This window comes from Notamacropus eugenii, chromosome 2 (genome assembly GCF_028372415.1).
Source record: "Notamacropus eugenii isolate mMacEug1 chromosome 2, mMacEug1.pri_v2, whole genome shotgun sequence".
NCBI classification, from domain to species: Eukaryota; Metazoa; Chordata; class Mammalia; order Diprotodontia; family Macropodidae; genus Notamacropus; species Notamacropus eugenii.
This window is the reverse complement of record NC_092873.1, coordinates 60,638,481-60,661,597: the sequence shown is the minus strand read 5'-3', so window position 1 is coordinate 60,661,597 and position 23,117 is coordinate 60,638,481. Positions and strand designations below refer to the sequence as shown.

At 40.8% G+C, this 23,117-nt stretch overlaps 1 protein-coding gene across 1 annotated transcript; it reads left to right on the top strand.

The window, feature by feature from the left end:
- Nucleotides 1-4,518: 4,518 nt before the first annotated feature.
- LOC140525312 (uncharacterized) lies at nt 4,519-21,353 on the top strand. The gene is given in 7 exon segments (XM_072640578.1): nt 4,519-4,622; nt 6,951-7,165; nt 7,621-7,718; nt 11,479-11,605; nt 12,503-12,598; nt 15,119-16,829; nt 16,831-21,353. Coding segments are annotated over 6 exon segments (2,103 nt in total). The 5' UTR covers nt 4,519-4,622; nt 6,951-7,131; the 3' UTR covers nt 16,868-21,353.
- The last annotated feature ends 1,764 nt before the right edge of the window (nt 21,354-23,117 follow it).

Below are 23,117 nucleotides of genomic sequence, written 5' to 3'. Positions count from 1 at the left end.
TGTCAGCTCGCAGGAAGAAAATACAGCCTGTCTAAAAGTGTAATGGGCTGCCACAGAATATATTGGGATACGTTAAATGAAACTTTTAAGTGATTCAAGACATTTCTCAAGCACATACTATATGCACAAGGGATTGTGCTAGGTGTCAGAGACAAACAGGAAAAAGTCTCTTCTTTCCACAAGTTTTCATTCTATTAGGAGGAAGCAGTATGTATATCAGAGTAGTGACCAGGGAAGGGGCATCATAGGTGATGAGTTGATCCATAGACAGTTGTCACCTTCAAGGAAGAATGGTAGTATGATAGTGTTGATTTGATTACTGAGGAAAGATGAAGAGGAAGAAAGAAAGACTGTGGGGTAACATAGTAGATGCCTAGAAGAGATGTGAAGAACTGTTTGCTGCTCTGGGTCTCATTAGTCTACAGTGTACTGGTTGAATTTGCAGCTCATTTGCTCACCAATCACCAGGGTGGGAGTTTAGAACTTGGTGTATTAAGTCCTTAATAGAATGGAAATTTTTTCTGGCTCTCCAGTATGGAGGTGCTGTTCCAATTAGGGGAGAAGCTATCAGCAGCAGGGCAGATGGCAAGATGTCTGGAGTAAATGGCTGGAAGGGATATAAATGACTATTCTGGGCCTGCTAGATAAGAGGGTTGGTTGGATTTACAGCTCATTTCCTCATATGGTAAAAGTAGCACGTATTTTGCATAGATTAGGGTAGTTTTGCAACATCTACTAAAGTTTATGCCATGAAAGCTAGGCTATTCCCCTAAAAGGGAAACAGTTAAGATTTACTTAATCCAGGGAACTAAACTGGCACAGTTGTCATAACTTCCCTATCTCCTAAATATAAAATCTAGTCATCCTAAACATAAAATCTAGTCATTGAGCAGTCAAGGCTTTTCAGGGGTCAACATGTCCTTCAAGGGGGCACTTCTCTTTATTAATATTAAAGGAACTACATCCATCTGAACCAATGCTTTGTCAAAGTATCTTTTCCATGCTTTTGTCTCTTGTTTTGCTTCATTCTAGGGCCTGAATCATAGGAGTATCCTGTGTCAGGTCAGAAGCATAACAAGTTTAAGTAGGGAAAGCCATTTGCAGAGCTGCCATCATTCCAGAATCACAGAATTGGAACATCCTCACCACTGAGACCAACCCATAACAGGTAGAGGATATCCTTCTACAGCATCCCTTTTATCCAGCTTTGCTTGACTAGGATCTGTGATTTCGAGCTAGAAGGGACCTTGGAGGTCAAGTCCACATGTTCACTTTACAGAAGAGAAAAATGAGGCTTATAAATATTACTTGTCTGGGGTCACAGGAATTCTGCTCTAAGTCCAGTTCTCTGGGTACTTGACATTTGACATACTGACAGTTTAGATGTCATTTTGTTCCTTCGAGAACAAAGGACAACAACCAACCAACAAACCAATAGTTTAAAAAAAAAAGACTGAAGCTAGGAAGGAGTAATCCTAGTACATCAACTGATCAAGGTGTCAGAGATCATATCAATGTCAGCATGCCTTCCCCTGGTGCACATCACAATCAATTCATAGCTGCCGACTCCGTAACATTCTTATCCATGGTTGTCCCTAAATATGTCACATAGAAATGTGTCTTTCTAGGATTTTTTCCTAGGTTTCTCCTATCTTCCTGAGGTTTTCATTTTGTATGCGTAAGTGGGGTTATAAATTGAATAAAGCACTTTAAATATTATAAACCTGTCAGTTGTCAAAGGATCTTTTAAGTACAGCCAAGGGGTAGAGTGTTTTTCCTTTATTATTTAATAGATTTATATTTAACCTGAACTCTTTGAATACAGTCCTTTTGGGCTGTAGGATCTTCATCATAAGAAAATGAGATAATCTCTTCTGTTTTTCTCCCTTCAAAAGATATTTACTAAATTTCTTGGAAAAAAAATTTTTTTCCTCTTATTTCTGTAATATACCTGCTCCTAAGAAACTTCAAGACTCCAGTTAAGGAGGGAATATTCCAGATTCAGAGATACCACTGTGAAATTCTGGGATTCTGCAAAATTCCCTGTAGCCAAAGCTGTCTCCTTTCCTTATCTTCATACTTGGAAACTGAGAAAAATAAAGGGAAACAACTGAGGACTTAATTTTTTTTTTTAAGTTTTCAACATTCATTTCCATAAAATTTTGAGTTCCAAATTTTCTCCCCATCTCTCCCCTCCCCCACCCCAAAACTCTGAGCATTCTAATTACCCCTATCACCAATCAGCCCTCCCTTCTAACATTCCTCCCTTCTCTTATCCACATCTTTTCTTTTGTCCTGTAGGGCAAGATAAGTTTCTATACCCCATTACCTGTATTTCTTATTTCACAGTTGTATGCAAGAACAGTACTCAACAGCTGTTCCTAAAACTTTGAGTTCCAACTTCTCTTGCTTCCTCCTTCCCCATCCATCCCCAGTGGGAAGGCAAGCAATTTAATATAGGCCATATATGTGTAGTTAAATGTTTAATTCTGAGGGACAGCACTGAAAATTAGAAGAGTCTTCATCATTGCTTGTTAAATGAAATGGAAATTTGTTTTTGAGTCATTTCAGCTTTTCTGACTCTTCATGACCCCATTTGGGGTTCTCTTAGCTATGATACTAGAGTGGTTTGCCATTCCTTCTCCGGCTTATTTTACTGATGAGGAACTGGGGCAGACCGAGTTAAGTGATTCACCCAGGGTCAGACAGTTTGCCATCTGAGGCCAGATTTGAACTTGGGAACATAAATTTTTCTGACTTCAGGCCCAGCACTCTCAGATCTCCAAAGATGAAAACTTTATTTAAAAAAAAAATCTTTTTAAAGTCTTAATATAACATGGAAAAGGCTAATTATTGAATTTTCATGAAGTTATACATTCTGTAGGTCGTTGGATCTCTAAAATTAAAATAGAAATGTTGAACAACAGCTAGACAAATAGTAATTTTGTGGAAGAACTTAGAATTCCAACAATCATGTTCCAGACAACCAAAGATTAAAAATGGCCAAAAAAGTTGAACCTTAGTCTATAAAAGATTTAGAAATGCTTAAATTCAGTATGCTGTTTTACTTAAATCTGTCCTTTTATTTTACATGAATTTTAACTTTATAAAATAACAAGTTTAGCAAATATGTGAATTACATCGGAAAACTGTCACAAAACCCAGCAAGTAAAAGTAAAAATGGGCAGTTCAGTGGCCCAGTGGATAAAGTGCTAGCCCTAAAATCAGGGACAACGAAGTTCAAATTTAGGCTCAGGCACTTAGTACCTGTAGGACCCTGGGCAAGTCATTTAACCCTTTTTGCTTCAGTTTCCTCATCTGTAAAGTTATTTGGAGAAGGAAATGGCAAACCAGTATAATATCTTTGCCAAAAAAACCCCCCAAAGGGTCACGAGTTGGACTCCACTGGAAACAAAAATACTGATGAAGTCATTCATTGATTTGTTTGGCACTGTTCCTTCTTTTGCCATTCTCTGTTGAAGAGGAGTTTCCTGTGCTGTTTGATGTATTTTCCCTAATTTTTCACGTCTTGGGTGGCCACCTCTTCCACAGACAACAAACTGCCCTTTTTAGGACACTTGCCTTTGGCTCTGCCCTTTCACTTTATTCCTTTGGGTGATGGGGTGTCCGCAAGTCCCCGGGAGGCGGTGGATGCACACAGCCCCCTCCCAGCCTACTGCACCAGGCGGGAGTGAAGGACGCTGCGGGCCCAGCTGTGGCTCCGAGAGCGGGCATGACTTGGGGGAAACACCGTCACGAGGGCTTGAACCCGAGGCTCCGTTTCGATAGGCTGCGGCCCTGGCTTGCAGCTACTTCTTTTCGAACCTCCTTGATAGAAATTGGAAGGATGGTGCCCAGAGGGCAGGAGGGCAGCTGTGGTCAGGACTGGCCGGACAAGCCGGTTCAGGGACCAAGATGTCCGGCCCATGTGTCCTCGCTCCAGCGGCCGCGCCAGGCCCTCCGGACGCCCTCGACTTCCAATGCAGCTCGGTCGTCCCGGGGCACCTTGGCCCAGGGATGCCCGGGGGGGAGGGGGGCGCGTTGGGCCAGGGGGCTCTGCCCACCCTGAGCGGGGACTTCCGGCTCTGCGGCGGGCGAGGCTGCCCCGGCCCCTGGACCAAATTCAAGAAGCTCCTCCAGGAGCCCGGATCCATAAATGGAGAGGGACCCAAGGCCAAGAAGCAAAGAGCCCTATCACCCACTGACAGGAGCTTGCACCACCAATGATCGAGACGGGCCGGCCTGGCCTTGTGCGCAGGCGCACACGCAGCCGCTCCGGCAAGGAAAGGGAGACCGTAGAGCCAGATGGGAGATGTAGTCCTGGGCGTAGTTCGAGCGGCGCAGTCCAGGCCACCGGGGACGCCGCCAGGACTCCATTTCCCAGAATAGCTCGGGAGGCTCCTGGGGGGTCTGGGGCTCTTCGCTCCCGAGCCATTCAAGGAGGACAGGCGCACAACGCGCTGTGCGATGCGAGTCGTCTCGTGAGGCACGACTTCCTCCACTTGTGCCTGCCTCGTGCGTGTCTCCAGCTCGAAGCCAGCAGCATGGAGTGGGAGCGTTCGCAGGCGTCTCCGGAGTACCCTTCCTTGCGGGGTGCGTCTCCACGCCCCTGAGCCCTCGGGGTGAGTGAGTACGCAGGCGTGGTGTCTGGGCCCGGCCCCCTTCCCCCAAACCCCGCCTTTTTACTCTGAGTCTGGACTGTATTCAGGGCAGGGAGTGCGCAGGCGCGATCAGCGAAGGGAGGGTGCTTGGGGCGTGTCAGTAATTGACAGAAGGTGGGGGGGGCGTCCTGCTCGTGGGCCCGAACTGGGGAGAAGTTTCTGTAAGTTTGTACCTAGGGGGCTTTCAGTCATCAAGCCTTTATTAAGCGCGTACTGTGTGCCAGGCCCTGGGCTAAGCTCTGGGCAAAGGCAGACTTAGCCACCTGCAAATCCCCATTAGGAGGAATCAGGAAGGGCTTCCTGTAGGAGGCATGGAGCACAGCCCGATTCCAGTGCCCTAGTGTAGGGGGTAGAGAAGAAGCTTGGAAAAGATGTTTGGTCCTGGAGGCAGTAGGGAGCCCATGGAGGTTCTTGAGCGTAAGAGTGACGGCTTGAGCCCGGCAGAGCCCTCACATGAGGTGAGGAGGGTCTGCATTCAGGCTACTCTCCCGATGGGAGTGCTGGGAGAGGTTTTTTTCCAGTTACAGATTCTCTCCCTTATCCCACCCATTGAGGTTCTAAGAAACATAATGTCCATCATAAATATGAACTCATGCAAAACTTATTTCCATGTTTAGAAAAAAGCAAGAAAAATAAAGGAAAAAATATGATTCGGTCTGCATTCTGAGTCTAGGAGTTTTCTGGAGGGGATAACATTTTTCATCATGAGGGCTTTGTAACTGTGTCAGAGTAGCTAAGTCTTTCACAATTGTTTATACAAAGTAACAACGATATTGCAGCATTGTGGTTCTGCTTATGGTCACTGTATCAGTTCATGTTAGTCTTCCCATTCATCATTTCTTATAGCACCATAGTTTTCCATCACATTCATATGTTCTGATAGATGTTTAACATCTGGCTGCCGGACATACATGCTGTTAAATTGAATTTGTATTACTAACATTTTCTTCATTACTTTCTAATCTAGTCTACTTCATTACTATTCTGGTCAATAAAATCATAAAACAAGCCCTCTTTTGTAGCCTTGGCTGATTTCTGAATCACACTGAAAATATAGCAGTGGGACTTCATCCCTTGAGTAACAACTACTTAAAGAAGCCTGTTCATTGAATGGTTGTATCTCACTCAAAGTGAGAATGTGATAAGACCTTAGCCTGAAAGGGCCACGGTCTCACATTGCATTATGGGCCATCTCCAGTTGCCCTGATAAATATCAGACCACTAGACCAAGATGGCTTAGGAGAAGAAAGTAAGGTTGGTGACCTTGCACAACCCCTCTCACTCAAATTAAAGTTAGCTGTAAGCCATGCTTTGCAAGGAAGGAAGTCTGGAAGAGGAGACTGAGAAAAGGCCACTAGATCTTGCCATTGAGAGATCATCTTGACTTTAGAGAGTTTCTATGGAATGATGAGGTTGGAAGCCAGACTGTAAAGAGTTAAGATGTTGAGAGGAAAGGAAGTGGAGGCACCTGTGGTCTCTTCAGAAAGTTTCACCATGAAAGGGAGGGGAGACAGAAGATGATAGTTAGCAGGGATTGGTGGATCAAGAAGAGTTTTGAGGATGGGGGAGACAAGAGCATGTTTGTAAGCAGTAGGGAAGCAGCCAGTAGATAGAAAAGGGTTGAAGACAAGTGACAGTGGGTATGACAGGGGGGCAGTCTGCTGGAAGAGAAGGGATGGAAAGGGATCTGGGTTGCTTGGGCATGTAGAGGAGTTGGCCTTGACAGGGAGAAAGGGGTGAGACAGGGCTGAAGGGGGCGATAGTGTTAGGAGGCATCTGGGTGCTGTGAGATGGGAGGAGGGGAGGGGAAGGGGTTCACAGCAAAGGGCCTCAGTTTTGTTAGTAAAATATAAATTAAGGTTCTCAGATGAGAAAGGAGGGGGAAGGGAGGCCTTGAGAAGGCTGAGGAGGGTTTGGAAGATCCTCTGGAGATCTGGATAATAATGAATCTGGGAAGCCTGAGGGGCTGCCTTCACTTCCCCCCATTGATGTGTGAAATTTAACACCTGGGAGCTGTTCTTCCTACTTTTCTGTAAGGCCCAAAGGCTGTATTGTCTTGGTGTTTGCTTTCTTGAAAAGTTCCTGAATCAGTGAAGTTTATGTCCAGGATGAGTCCTGAGTTCCCCTTGGTCCTTGTCATTGGTTCCCAGCTCCTCTTTTGCCCTCCATCATTTCTCTAGCATTAGTTCTTCCCAATGATTCTCAAGAGGACTAGCCCCAGGTATAGTGTTCAGTGGAGGATAGGGATCTCAGGGTTGAAAGTTCCAATTAAAGGGATCTTGCTTTTAGGTGCCCAGGCCCAGCTACCCCAAGACAAAGACCACAATCCAAGAGAAGGCACCAGCCCTGAGACCTGAGGTGAAAGAACTAATCCTGGTACTGCTGGTGGTGCAACAATTCCAAGCTGGCTGGGTAGAGAAGACTGGAGTGAAGTTAGAGCAGGGAGAAAACTGCAAGGAAGGAGCTGACCATGGAGGACTTGTCTCTCATGTTTGAGAACAGAGGTGAGAATTGTGGCAGTGTTGATGGGAGACAGAGAAACAAATACCACAGAGCGATTTCTGAGCAATAGAAGGGAAGGAACAAATATAGCACCTGACCCTAACCTTTGTCTCTGTCTCTCCTCTGATCCACCAAGTAGACATCATTAGCTGGCTCTGTATCACTAGAACTTATGGCTCATTGAACTGTCATTAAACTTCTCACCTTGCCCATGTGGAGTGAAAGGATGGGAAGTAGAATAGGGTTACAGAGGAGGGTAGAATGAACTTTCAGTAGTTGCTGGCAGCTCAGGATGAGGGACTGGGAAAGTTGTGGGAGGTGGGGTCACTTTGAACATGGGGCTTGACAGTGATGCAGGGCTTGTGGGTGAGGCCCTCTGGTGGGCTCCTGAGGGCTCTGTGAAAAAGCCACAGGCAGGGCTGATCTGCCTCCCCCAGGACTGCCTCTCCTCCCCCAGGACTGCCTGTCCTCCCTGCAGCTCATCTTCCTCAAGCCAAGAGTATGGAGGAGGAGGAAGAGGGAATGACTTCTGATTTCTGCTCTGCCCAGGTTCAGGTGAGTTCAAGTTTACTATCTTCCATCATTTCATACCATAGTATTCCTTAGTGTATAAGTAGATTCTTTCCCTTCTTTTCATTAGTGTAAATTGATCCCCTTCCCATCTATATCCTAGGTATCAATTATTTTCCAGGAAGGCTCTGGCTGTTCTCAGTGATGGTATAAAGTCTGTAGAAGATTAGAGTTGAATATCTTCTTCATAATATCTATCAACAGACAGATTTTAGGATGAATGCAGAGTTGGATAAGAACATTTTGTGTGTGTGTGTGGTTGTTCTAACAAGTTAATTAATGGGGAAAGTTCAGTGTGTGGCTCTGGCCTAAGAAGTTGGACTAGATGATCTCAAATTTCCGCTCCAAATGGTTTTTAAAGAGATTTTTATGGGTATTTTTTGTTTTTACATAGTGTAGATTTCCTCCTGTATCCCTTCTTGCTTCCCTACCCCCACAGAGAGCCATAGTGTATAACAAAGAATTGTTTTAAAAGAATAAACAAAGATGAGAAAAAAAATTAGCAAAAATGATAAATATTTTTTAAAATTCTGACATTCTTTGCAACATTCCATATTCCTTACAACCTTCGTTATCACAGTTTTGTGGTTTATATCCTTTCCATTTACCTCTGCATCAGTTCATGGAAGTCTTTTGTACTTCTTTGAAGCTTTCTTTTTGTCCTTAACCTCCTTGGGGATGATCCTTAGCAGCAGAGTCTTTGGAACAAAGGGTATGGACATTTTAGTCCCTTCATTTGCATCATCCAGAATGGTTTCACTCATTCACAGGAACACTGAGGATGCATTATTGAGACTTAATTTCACAATCACCTGTAACATCTATCATTCCTATCTGTCTTCTTTACCAGTTTGCTGGATATGATGCCTCAAGGTTGTTTTGATTTGCATTTTTATTATTAGTTATTTGGAACATTCTTTTATATGGCTGTTAATTGTATTGACATTTTATCTTGTTCTGGTTCCCCTTCCATTTCCCTGGCCCTCCCCACCCCTAGTATAGTAAGTTTATAAATAGCCAGAATAATGTAACAACAGCAGGAAGTAAGATTGCAAAGAAGATTCTGGAAGTCATATATAGACTGCCCCACAGATAAAGGGCGCAGAAGTTACTTGCAAACTGTCTCATACATGAACTATAAAAGCCACCTCCCAAGACAATGTGATAAATCAGAGGAACCAGGGCTTCTTGTCAGGGCCTCTCACTCTGGCTAACTGTCTGTGGTTTGTAAGCATCATCTAAACTCCAGCCCTCAGCAGTGAGAGAAGCAGAGCAACCAGAGATAATGTGGGCATGTCAATGAAGTAGCCCCGAGGTGGCATGGATTAGAGTTGGTCTGTTTTCTACCAAAGCCCTGTGAAAATGAGACCCTTCTCCTCCTCAAACTTCTGCTTCTTCCCCCAGCCCTCTTTCACCTCCTACAGTCCATGCTGCCCAGTGCTCCCAGCTCCACGGCACAGTCTTGTGACTGTGCCTCTCCCCTTTGCCATTCTCTTCCTCATGCTGACTGTCTCCTCCCACCAACCCATCCCTGTCCCCATGCTATCTGTACTTTCAGTGCCTTATTAAAGGGTGATTGAAGCATACTCCCCACTTTGTGCTATCATGGTCTTTCCCAGCAAGTATCCAGAGAACGTGGCACACCTTCCTCCAACTCAACTCAGAGGGACCCCATTGTGGTCCCATTCCCTTATTCCACAAATTAATTAGCGATTCATTAATAGTTTTTAATTCTTATTTTGAGAATTGTTTATTCATATTCTTTGATCACTTATATATTGGGGAACTTATATGTTTCTTTTAGTTTTCTGTATATCTTGGACATCAAACTCTTAACTTGAGAAATTTATTATCCTGGATACATTAATTTTTTGGTGCAAAAACTTTTCAACCTCATCAGTTGTCATTTTTAATTGTTCTATCCTTTATCTGGTTAAGAATTCACATTCTACCCATAGCTGTAAGAAATATATGGTCTGCTTCCCTTTTTAAAAATGAATATCTTTGGGTTGCATATCCATTTTGATTTTATTTTCCAATATTTTTAAGATGTTGGTCTAAGCCTAACTTCTCCCAGACTGTTTTCTAGTTTTCCCAGCAGTTATCAAATAGAGAATTGTTTTCTAAGTAACTTATTTTTCAGTTTGTCATAGGTTATTGAATTCCATTATTTCTCTATTTAAAAAAATCAGTACAAATGCTCTTGATGGGTGCCATTTTATAATGTAGTTTTAGTTCTAGGAATGTTGCTCTCCTTAATTCCTATCTTATTTCTTCATTATTTCCTTTGATAGTCCAGATTTTTTATTTCTCCAAATGAGTTTTTATTATTTTATCAGGTTCTATAGAGTATCCCTTTGGTAGTTTGCTGTGTCATTAAAAGTAAAAATTATTTACTTAGGTAGTATTGTCATTTTTATTAGATAGCCACTGGCCAGATAGAAACACTACATATTTCCTTTTTTTCTTTTGTAAACAGCATTTTATTTTTTCCAATTACATACAGTTTTCAGCATTCACTTCTTATAAGATTTTGAGTTTCAAATTTTTTCTTCTCCCTCCCCAGGAGGCAGCAGTCTGATAAAGGTTATTCATGTAATGTTGCATATTTTTACAGCTATTTGCTGTCCTTCCTTCATTTTTAGAGCCTGGGTCTCCCTGTCTCCCCCAGTGCAGGGCCCCTGTTCATACAGGGATTACAGGCTGGCACCACATTGCTCACAAAGAATGACTCACATCCTTTATTTTGAAGGGACACTTTGGCATTAGATCTATGCAAGGGTTCATTGTGTTTTGATAGCTTAATCTTCAGATATTTTATGCATTTTGAATGGGATTTCCCTTTCTATTGTGGCTTCCTTAGATTTGTTGTCATCGTATGGAAATTCTATTGGTTTTTATAGGTTTATTTTGTAGCCTGCAACATTGCTGAAGTTATCAGTTGTCTCAGTTTCTTTGCTGACTCCCTAGGATTTTCTAGGTCATCTGTCTAGCATTTTGATCTTACATGTTTCTGTTAGTTGTCTGTATATCTTGGACATCAAACCCTTACCTGAGAAATTTATTACTCTGGATATATTAATTTTTTGGTGCAAAAGGTTTTCAACCCGATATCATTTTTATCTTTTTTAATTGCTTCTGGTTAAGAATTCACATTCTACCCATAGCAAATCCTCTAACATGAGGATAGTTTTGTCTCCTTTTTGCCTTTAATTCCTTTTTCTTGTCTTATTGATATGCTGGTGCTAGTGTAACTTTCTCAACTAATAGTGGGAAGAGGAAGAATCCATTGAAGGACCTGGGGATACTGAGGTTAGAGAAGAGAATTTTAAGGGGGAATGAGACTATTTTAGAGTATTTTAAGATTGTCTTGAGGAAGGGGGACTAGACTTTCAGGGTGGCACAGAGGACACAACAACGAGCTATGTGTGGAAACCATGGAGAAGCTGATTTGGAGAAGGTGAGGCAGAAGCTGCCAAGAGCAGTCAGAGGGACCATCTCAGAGGTAATGATCTGATTGTTCCACAAATGCTCCTTTTCTGCTGTGGTTTGGGAATTCAAGGGCAAAGTGCGTGATTTTCTGGAGGTTCTTTTATGGGAAGGAAGTTTTCAGGATGAACTTGAGCAATCAAGGAAAACTGTTGGAGTCATTGAGTCTGGGACAAAGTGAGGCACATAGTAACTAAGTTGTCAGGAGATACTTGGAGGAGTGGTCCCTGGTTAAACAGGAATGTGTTTGATTCAGGCATCAGTGACGTTCAGGGATGTGGCTGTGGACTTCACCTGGGAGGAGTGGAGATGCCTGGATCCTGCCCAGAGGGCCCTGTACAGGGACGTGATGTTGGAGACCTATGAGAACCTAGTCTCCCTCGGTAAGCACGGCTACCCTGTGACTCTGCCACTCCTCCATGTAAGCTCACCAAAGGTGTTCCCCACAGTGGTGGAAGAGGGATTCTCTGCGGACGGTATTTGTTAAGTGCCTGTTATGGGTCAGGTACTACTATGTGCAAAGTACTGCTGATACAAGAAAACAAAATGGCCCATGCTCTCAAAGAGCTTACATTGTAATAGAGGAAGATAACATATAAGGGGGAGCTGGAAGTCAGGGAGTAGGAAGTGGGAAGATGAGGGAGGGAGAGTAGCAGTTCATGGGGTGAGGCATCTGCTAAGGAGATGGAGCCATATGAAGCGTGAGCTGAGCTGGGAGAAGTCCTCTAGGCCAGAAATGTCAAGTACATGGTCCACAACACTACTAAGTATGGCTTGAACCAGATTTAAATGTAGTCCCTATCTGATTTTTATGTGTTGATATGTTAATTTAAAAAATATAAACATGTTACTTTCTAGGTCAACATGTAATCCTCGGGGATCCTCATGTATGCTTTGGTGGCCCCTCTTTCTGAGTTTGACACTACTGGTCTAGAATAGTGTTTTTAAGTGAATAAAGATACTTAGCATTACAAAAGAAATTAATTCTATTGAAATGCAGTTATCACAATATTAAAAACAACAGCAACTAAAAAAAAAACCCAGCCAGGTTCATTGATCCCAGGTTAAAAATCGCTGATAGAGAACCTGACCATTATTCTGTATCTGTGGAAGCAAATAGAACAAATAGACATCTTGAGCCCATAACAGTGGCCTGTAATCCCTGGAATATGAAATAGAATATACTCCAAAGATTGTATCTTAGCTTTACCCTAAATAGAATTTAATTCTCTGCATGTTTTCTGTTCCTAGCACTTTATCATTTCTATACCTATATGTAGGGCTTCCTGTTTCTAAAGTGCATGTGATCTCTCTGTTGGAGAGAGGGGAAGCACCATGGCAACTCAAGGGAGGAGGTCCCCCTGGCCTTTGTCATGGTGAGTGAAACCTTTTCAATCTTCAGAATCAAAAGTCAATTTTGTCTCCTGAGATCTTCTCTACTTATCCTTTGTTTGATCAAGAACTCTTCCCCTATCCATATGGTGTATCTTGTCCCCAATTATCTAATGTGTTCATTGCATGACTTTTTTATTTACATCATGTCTTTTTCTGGAATTTGTTGTGGTATATGGTGTGAGATGTTGGTCTAAGCCCAGTTTCTCCATGACTACTTTCTGCTTTTCCAGCAGTTCCTTGAAGAATGCTATGTTTCACCTGAAGTTGTTGTCATTGGGTTACTATTATGTTCGGTTGCTCTGGCATCTTTTTTCTTATTTTGTTTCATTGATCAACTTTTCTATTTTATTTATTTTTACCAGTATCAGACTGTGTTGATGATTACAGCTTTGTGGTGTAGTTTACAATCTGGTGCTACTAAACCCCACTCCTGGCTGTGTCTTTTCAGTACTTCTCCATTGTCTCTTCAGTCTCCCATTGTCTCCTCCCTCACATATTCATTCCACTCACATGACTACCAGCCAAGCCTACCCTATTGCAATAGCTTTCTAATTGGTTATCTGACTCAAGTATCCATTTTGTGTGATGTAGAGTACTCACTTTTACGGGGTAAGTTATTCTTTGCTATAAGCCTTAATCATTTTGCCTTTTGGAATACTAAGAACTTCTCTCCTCTGTAGTAGTTGTAGCATAGTCTGTGTGATCCTAAACTCTTTCTGGATGCTTGTGGGTTTTTTGTTTGTTTGTGTGTTTGTTTTTTGATATAGATATTATGGGTTTGGGCTGTGACAGTTTTGTGTTTTTCTTTTTCTTTAAGGAAGAACCTGATTTGGGTTCTTTTCCCCAGGAGGTGACTGGTAGATGCTTTCTATTTAACTTTGTCCACTGGTTCTAATAGATCTGGGGAGTTTTCTTTTGTGATTTAATGGAATATGGTGCTAAAATGTTTTGGGGAAATTTAATGAGTCTTAAATTTTCTCTCCTCAATCTGTTTTCTGGGTTCCTTGTGTTTAGCAGTAGTTGCCTTACATTTATTTCTGTTTTTTCAATCTTTTGACTTTGTTCTTATTTTTCCCATTATCTTATGGAGTTATGGAGTTCTTATCATTCCTGGTTTTCTACCTTCTGAGCATTTTATTCTCTGTCCAATTTGTTCTTTTATTTTTTACTTCTTATTGAATTTCTTCCAGATTCTCTTCCAGTCCTTGTGCCCAGACCATTCTTTTCTTTAACTTTAACTTTCTTTAATTTGAACTTGTAGAGTTACTTTCTTCTAGATAATCCATGGTGTTTCTTTAGTGTGTTAGGTACTTTCTTCTCTTTACTCACACCTGTAGCCTCAGTGACTGGATTGAGAATCTGTGTTTGTACTCCAGGCTGAGTGGCTGAGCTCTATTTACTCCTGTGACCCTCTGGAATCTGGATGCTACTACTACCTCTGCTCTTCTGCTTTGTTTGTAGTTCTTTGTTCACATAAAAAGTAACATTGCTAATATTCTGGTGTTTGTGCATGCTTTCCTCCTGTCTTTGATGTCCTTGTAGCATGTGCCTCACAGTGGAATTCTAAGTCCAAAGGAGTGGATGTCTTAATGGATTTCTGGGCATGATTCCAAATTGTTGTTGGTTCAATTCACAGTTCCACCGAGATCATACCTTGTCCCTGCATTAATCCAGAAAGAGACTAAAGTGCCTTAACACTTTGAGCCAGAAGTCTCTCTGATAGGCATATAACCCGGGAAGGTCAAAGACAGAATGGTTTTATGTATATCCTTACATTTTTCCCCCATCACCTCTCATGAGAGTTTCAATATTTATTCCTCCAAAAGAATCCCTGTAAATTAAAAATTTTTCTAATGGTTTGATGAGTTTCATTGAAACCATCATTATGCATGAAAAGGAGTATTTTACTCTCCTCTTTGTCAGTGTTTATGTTTTTACTTTCTTTATCTTGTCTTAACTTTAACATTTATAGAACTATGCCAAATAACATTACAGGAAATCATATCCATGCTTTATTCCTATGAGTTACTACTGAATATTAATACAAAATGTTTAAATAAATTGTAGGAAAAATGCTACAGAACATATGCAAAAAATTATTCATTATAAACAACTGGGATTTATAACAGGAATATAAAAATGACTCAATATTAGGAACTTAATGTAATTAATCATATTAAAAACAAGAATGCCTCTAATCCCATGCAGAAAAAGTCTTTGACCATGTATAACATTCATTTATGCTAAAAATACTTTATAAAGTCGAGGTTTATATGGTACATTTTTAATATGAGGGAAATTATATAAATAAAATGAAAAGTTAGCCTTTATAATATTTGTCTTTGACTTCACTTCCCCTTAGATAATACTAGTTCTACAGGGCCCAAATTAGCATCTTGCTCTTTGTGTAAGAGACATTAACTAGAAGCTGAAGGTATAATGAAGGTTCTTTTCAATTCAGCCAAAAATAATGAGTGGCTTTTTTTTTTCATTTCTTTCAGATTCTCTTAGTTGGCAGACCATGTTTGAAACCAAGGACTCAAATGTAATTCAGGGCATTTGCATGGGACCATCAGCAAAGAAAAGTCTGCCAAATGACAGCCCCTGGCATCCCAAAATGAGACAAATTGGGGAATGTAACACAGAGAACCAGACTGGCAATCAGGAAGGAAATTCCCAACAAGTAGTAGTCACTCCTAGAACAGCTTCTGTTGGGAGATGTTTTAGTTTGGAATCACTTTTTCTTGCACTATGGAGAGGCAGTATGGAAGAAAGTCTCCCTAAATATAAGACACTTGGACAGAACTTCAAGGATTTTTCAGACCTAATTACATGTAATACTTTTTCCTTGGGAAAGAATCTTTCTAAGTACAGCACATATGGAAAGCCCTTTAGTTACCACTCAGATCTAGTTAAATTTCATAGAGAACAAGCTGGAGAAAAGCCACATGCATACAATGAATGTGAAAAAGCTGTTGGCAGAAGGTCAAGTATTAATGAACTTCAGAAAATTTGTATTGGAGAGAAACATTACGGATGTAATCAATATGGGAAAACCTTCAACCACAGGGGGAGCTTGACCAAATTTAAAAGGATTCATACTAGAGACAGACTCTTTGAATGTAATGAATGTGGAAGAACCTTCAGCCAAAAGGCATACCTTATTTATCATCAGAAGACTCATATTGGCATGAAACCCTTTGAATGTAATGAATGTTGGAAAACTTTCAATAAGAGGGGACATCTTATTCGACATCAGAGAACTCATACTGGAGTCAAACCTTTTGAATGTGATGTATGTGGAAAAGGCTTCAGCCAAAGGGGAAACCTTATTAGTCACCAGAGAACCCATACTGGAGAGAAACCCTTTGCCTGCAATGAATGTGGAAGAGCCTTTAGTCGGAGGACACATCTCATTTATCATCAGAGAAATCACAGTGGAGTGAAACCCTTTGAATGTAATGAATGTGGGAAGGGCTTTATCCAGATGGGGAGCCTTAGTAGACATCAGCGAGCTCATACTGGGGTGAAACCCTTTGAATGTAATGAATGTGGGAAAGCCTTCCAAGAGAAGGGATGCCTTAAGAGACATCAGAGGATTCATAGTGGAGTGAAACCCTTTGAATGTAATGAATGTGGCAAAACCTTCAGTAAACTAGAGACTCTTATTAGCCATCAGAGAACTCATACTGGAGTGAAACCCTTTGAATGTAATGAATGTGGGAAAGCCTTCCAGGAGAGAGGATGCCTTAATAGACATCAGAGAACTCATACTGGATTGAAACCCTTTGAATGTAATGACTGTGGAAAAGCCTTCCAGGAGAGAGGATGCCTTAATAGACATCAAAGAACTCATACTGGACTGAAACCCTTCACATGTGATGAATGTGGAAAAGCTTTCAGAGAACGGGGATGCCTTAATAGACATCAGAGAACTCATACTGGAGTGAAATCATTTACATGTAATGAATGTGGGAAAGCATTCAGTGAGAAGGGAAAGCTTATTAGACATCAGAGAACTCACGCTGGAGAGAAAACATTTGGATGCGATGAATGTGGGAAAAACTTCAGCCGAAGGGCAAATCTTATTAGACATCAAAGAACTCATACTAGAGAGAAACCTCTTGCATGCAATGTATATGAAAAAGCCTTCAATGAGAGTACACACTTCATTTATCATCAGAGACTTCATACTGGAGAGAAATCCTTTGACTGATAAATTTGGGAATGTCTTTAGCCAGCATGCGTAACTTATTATCTATCAGAAAGTACATAACTTCTCAGAAAACTCATCCTTAAGTGAAACCTTTTGAAAGGGAAAGCTTTAACATGAAGGGATAGCTTATTTAACAGCAGAGAATTCGTAGTGGAATGAACCTTTTTTTAATACCTTCATTTAGAACAGTAGGACAAAGTAAATGCCCATTAAGAGGCTGCTGGTGGCTCTTTGGATAGAGCATTGGGCCTGAGTCAGGAAGACCTGACATTTCCTAGCTATGTTAACCTGGGCAAGCCATTTAACCTGATTGCCTGATAAGATGGATCCACTGGAGAAAGAAATGACAAACCACTCCAGTATCTTTATCAAGAAAACCCCAAATGGGGTCATGAAGGATTGGCCATGACTGAGCAACAACAAAAAATGCCCAGTGGTTGAGGGATGGCTAAACAAATTGTGTTGCATGAATGCAGTTATCTAATACTACACCTATAGAAATTAATATCAATGTGTAACATTGAATTATCTTGAATAAATTTAATAAAGGTAGACTGAGGTAGAGATCCTTGAAGATCAGTTTATGAACAGTAATATGTATAACTGTTAACAAAACAGGTCACACTGGCCACCTCAGCAAAGCCAGTGACTGCCAGAGAAGAAGAAGACCCTCTTTATTAACATACAAAAAAAGGGATCTTGGTAGGCATGGAAACAAGTGATAGGCTGGGACAGCAACATTATGATTGATTATACTAAGAAAGATGGGCTGCCATTCAGGTAAGGTTAATCATGCCCCTATAACAGTTAAGGAATGTTAATTATTTATGGAACCCATCTGTATCTTGTAGTCCTTGCTAAGGAATCACAACTGACAGATTTGCGGTCTCCTTGGAAGAGAATGAAGCTCCTTTAACTACACAAAAACAGGAAAGGCCAGATAACATATCTTTTGGAATAGTCATTTTATGGGGCTAAACAAACATATCCATGAGATATCCTAAGAGATGCCAGCAGGAGAGATGATAACATTTAAACTAAGCTGGATGGATACTTAAGCTCAAGTCAAGCCAGGTGGATAGAGACCCAGTTATAATAGTAATACAGCATAAAGTCAGTCACATTGTAGAAACAATAAAGAAGAAATTAGAGATATTATTTTTGATATTTTCAGCATATACTATCAGAGTTGTTTGGTGTCTTGATTAGTTATGCTTAACTATTTTCCCCCTTCATTTTTGTTAAATTGAATATTTCTCTGGATAGGAAAGAGGAATAGATGCAGAGAAAAAAGGTGACAAAAGCAATATGTTAACAGTTAACTATACTGATATTATTTGCTTCTCCCTCCCCTCCTCTGCCTTTACTAAACTGATAGATCAGAGGAGTGCTATAGGTAAGGTTTACTTCAGCTTTAGCAAACCATTTGATCAAGTCTGAAGCTATTTTTGTAGATCAGAAAAGAGTAAAATTATAATGTTCCATAACAGGTTGAATGGTTGGTTCCAAAGAATAGTCAATAAGTATGTAAAATTAGAAGGCATATAGTGGTGTGCTTCAGGAATTCATGCTTTTATCGATGATGAACACAGATGTAGTACAATTATCAAATTTGCAGTTGATAGATTTGGGAGGGATAACTAACATACTCAAACAGTCAGCATCTAAGATCTGGATCCCAGTGTCTAAACTATTGGAGTCAGGAAGACCTGAGTTCAAATCCTTCTTCATACACTAGCTGTGTGACCCTGGGCAAGTAACTTAAGCCAGTTTGACTCAGTTTCCTCATCTGCAAAATGAACTGGAGAAGGAAATGGCAAACCACTCCAGTATCTTTGCCAAGAGAATCCCATATGGGGTCATGAAGAATCAGACATAACTGAAACAACTGAACAACAACAAAATGTTAGTTCTTTGAATTTGGGCATGATCAAACAGTAATTTTCAAAAAGTTTTTTGGGGGATTTTTCTATATGGAAAGCTCAATCTGAGTCGTTTGTGTGATATGACAATCAAGAAATACAGTGCCATCTTTGGCTACATAAAGGGAGGTATAGTTTCCAGAAATTAGGAAGAAATAGTCTCACTACACTCTGTTCTGGTCAGACCAGATCTGGATTATTGTGCTTGATTCTGGGCAGTGTGTTTTAAGGGCATTGTTAAGATTAATTCCAAAGGAGGGTGACCCAGGAAGGTGGAGGGCTTTGAATTCATGCCATATGAGTGTCAGTTCTGTGGTATCATAATCATGGTCTTCACGCATCTGGAGGACTATTGAGTAGAAGAGGGACTATGCTTGTTCTGCTTGACCCTAAATAGCAGAGCTAGGAGCAGAGAGTGGACATTCCCAAAAGGCATGGAGTACTCAATGTAACAAAAAACTTCTCCCAAAAGTGTTTTAGACTTGGAATGAGTTGTTTTAGGAAGCAGGGAGATCCCTCCAATTGAATAGTGGCAAAAAAAAAAAAACCAAAACAGATAAAAAATCAAGATTGAACAACCACTGATTATCAAGGGATTCTTTTTCGAAAGTGGGTTGGACTAGATCACCATTAAGAACCTTTCCAACCTGAAATTCTGTGATTCTGCCTGAATCTGTAATTCTGTGATTGTTATAAAGACTTCGGTCAGCATGTGCAATAGTAATTATCAGAGAAATATTCATTGGAGATGTAGCAGTGAGAAAGACAGTTTATAATCATCCCTGTCCTGGCATGAGTGACTCCTATTTTAAATCATTTTTTTGATGTAAAATGAGCAGTCATTTCCAAAGTCCTTTGTTCCTCCTCTTTTTCAGTTCCCCTAGTAGGCCAGCCATAGCCCAAATGTGCTTTTGTTTCTGCTTTCTCACAGTCACCGATGTTAATAAATTCATGCCCCAGTTTCAACGACAATCTAGATTGAATACCTTCAACGTTTTTTGTCTACTAAACTCTACAGGGTGTCCCAAACATTTCAGTCCAACTTTGAGCTTTCATAAGTTCATAAAAAGAAATGCTGCAGACTACCTTCAAATTTGAAATTTTGGTGATATAAAGTTTTAAAACAGTTTCTTATTAAAACTCATCGTAACCACTGTCATGCAATACATTGCTCCAGTTGCTTTCTGAACTTTATAAAACTAATTAGTCTCTGCTCAGTGACTGAAAGGATTGTATTTGTAATCCTAGTCTTAAGATTATCCAAAAGTCTAAATGCAGATCAAAGCATACCGTATTTTGCTTTCTGTATTTTTGTGGGGTTTTTTTTGGCTTTGGATCTTTGTCTTCTTTCACAACACGGCTAATATGGTAATATGTTTTGCATGACTGAACATGTCTAACCTATATCCGATTACTTACTGTCTCAGGGAGGGGGGAGATAAGGGAGGAAGAGGAAATTTGGAACTCAAAATTTTTCAAAATGAACGTTAAAAATGTCATTACATGTAACTGAAGAAAAATAAAATATTTTTAAAAAGATCAAAGAATGAGGTTTTAATGTATTAATAATAGTTTTTACATGACCTCACAAGAAAAAGTAATGAATAAAGATCAGGTGACAAGCAAAAGACCCTCTTCTACCAGTCCACCAGCCTGACATGATGTCTTTCAGAAACTCACACATGCAATGAATAATGACAGGGTGTTTCATCTTCAAATTACAATTTTATTCAAAATTTACAAAACTAAAGCATAAATTTTAATTTTCAAAAGGTATTTTTAAAGTTTGTAGCCTTTATACTTCTAAAGTTATTATAGATATTAAGCTCATACTATGTGCTAGATGTCATGTTAGGGGCTGGAGACATGAATATAAAAGTCAGTCCCCACCTTCAAGAAACTTGAATGTAGTTGCTTGATTCAGTAACTAGAGCATGAAGTGAAAGGTAGAAGTGGGGAAGGTACTGTGTGATGGCAGAGCAGATGGCCAGGGTTGTTGGCTCAATGGGATGTAGAAAGTGAACTCATCTGGGCTGGCTCATTATAATGGACTAGGTGATTTTGCATTCACTCCCCCATCAAGATGGTTCAGCAATGAATGGCTGAATGGATTAACAATCCCAGTGGTTTTTGAAGGTCTAGTCGAAGGTGCTATAAAACACCAGGGAAGGAAAATACCAAGCAAAGAAAAGTAGAGTAACAGTGGGGTAATAATAGGGCACTATGTCCAGGGTAGAAGGTTGGATAGGATGGGAGATATTTTACTTTTTAGGGGCCTACTAAATAAAGTGCTGGGGCAGCTAGGGGGTGCCATAGTGCATCGTACACTGGGCGTGGAATCAGGAAGACAACTTCCTGAGTTCAAATATGGCCTCAGATACTGAACAACTGTGACCCTGGGCAAGTCACTTAAATCTGTCTCAGTTTCCTCATCTATAAAAAGAACCAGAGAAGGAAATGGCAAACCATTCCAGTGTTTTTGCCAAGAAAACTCCAAATGGGGCCATGAAGAGTTGGACACAACTCAAATGACAGAACAACAAAATATTGGTTATTGGAGTTCGTGTTGAGTTTTCAATAAAGAATAGTTCACCCAAACTTCCCTTCTCTCTGTTCCTCACCCTGTACATCATCTTCTATCTCCAAACAACAACAAAGCTACTATTGGCCCATGTCTGCATCTTATCTTCAAGGCTGACGTGGTCAACTTGGCCCAGGGCTTTGCAGAAGGCCAGACATGTCAAGTTAGGAACATTCCCCTTACCTACCAATTAAGAAACATTGTTAGGAAATTAGGCTTGCCTAGCAAGATCGTCCCTGATGAAAGCCTGAAAGCTCTTAGTGACCACTGACTCCTTTTCTAAATGGCCACAAACCATTCCTTTAATGTTTTGTAGAATTTTGCCAGGAACTGAAGTCAAGTTTCCCAGCCTAGAGTTGAGGACTGGGTTTATTGCAAAGGGAGGTGACAATGGTCAGAGGCAGCTTCAGAATCAAAGGGTCACAGATCAGGAGCTGGGAGGAGCCTGAAAGGCCATTCAAGCCACTCCCTCATTTATGGAGGAGGAAACAGTGCCAGAACTGTCCAAGGTCATACACAGGTTTTCAGTCTGGGTCCATCTAGAAACTAGCCTCCATTTCTGTGCTAATGGGTAGCATCACTCACTCCTCTGTGTCAGAGAGCAATGACAGAAGGCCAGTCTGCTCCCTCTCCTTCAACATGAGCTACACTTCCCAAGAACAGCTGGAGACAGCTTTTGATCCAGGTCTAACTCCTTCCACAGCTGTTCTTTTCCATCTGCTATAAATACTGGTGGGAAAATAGCATGTGTTCAGAGTTCCCTTAATTCAGAGAATTCTTCTTGTACATTAACCTTTCCATGCCACAGCTTGTAAAGTGAATAGGAATAAAGATTCCTTACCTTCTTCTCAGACTTTGAGCAGTGAGTGTTATAGTCATAACAGATTGAAATTAAAATTTTAATTTAACTTTTCACCCAAAGAAATCCTTTCCAGTTGCCTGATTTCTCTGAGTAAACTTTAGCTTTTTATAATTCTTATCAAATGTCATCTTTTAAAAAATCAAACCTGTCATTTCTCAGAAAGTTAAAATCTTCTCCCCATATGAAATTTCATTTAAAGCTATCAATTTTCTATCTAGGTATAGTCGGAATAGCCACAGAAACAGTTTCCACGTGGATCTCTCATTCTTTTTCTTTTGGCTTCCCTGGATAATTCTCCATTGAGGCCACTGTATCTGGCTCCACCTTCTCTGATTCGAAGTCACTCTGGCCCTGAGGAGAGGGGCAGAATGCACCTTACAACCTGCTGCAACTTCCATATTCGACCTTTGGCATGGCAACTTAGCAAATTCCTCTGAAGTTCACATCATCTCAAGGTATCATCCCATCCAGGTCAAAGAGGCTGATGTTTACTGGTCCCAACATGCTTTTGTACCAGTATTCCTCCTTTCCCCAATCCCCACTCCTACCCTAGGAGACATCAAGGCCCACGTTAATGCTGCCTGAAACACTTTTAACATCCTGGTTCCTCAAGCCACTCCATTTCCATGAACAACTTCTCTATTCCACTTCAGCCACACATAGGGTATCTCACCAATCCCCTAAAAGTAATCTTCTATGTCTATGTCTATGTCTATGTCTAAAAATTGACAGTCCTCTGAATGATGACAACATTCTAACATTTCTCTTGATGGCTGACTTCTCCTGTTTGCCCCAGGAAGCTGCTGGGAAAAACCTCATCATCCTCCAAGATCCCATCAGCCTCCTCACTATCCTTTGCCCCAGTGACTGAACTGTGGAACCATGAACTCTTCAACTTTCCCTTTAAGGAAAGAGCTCA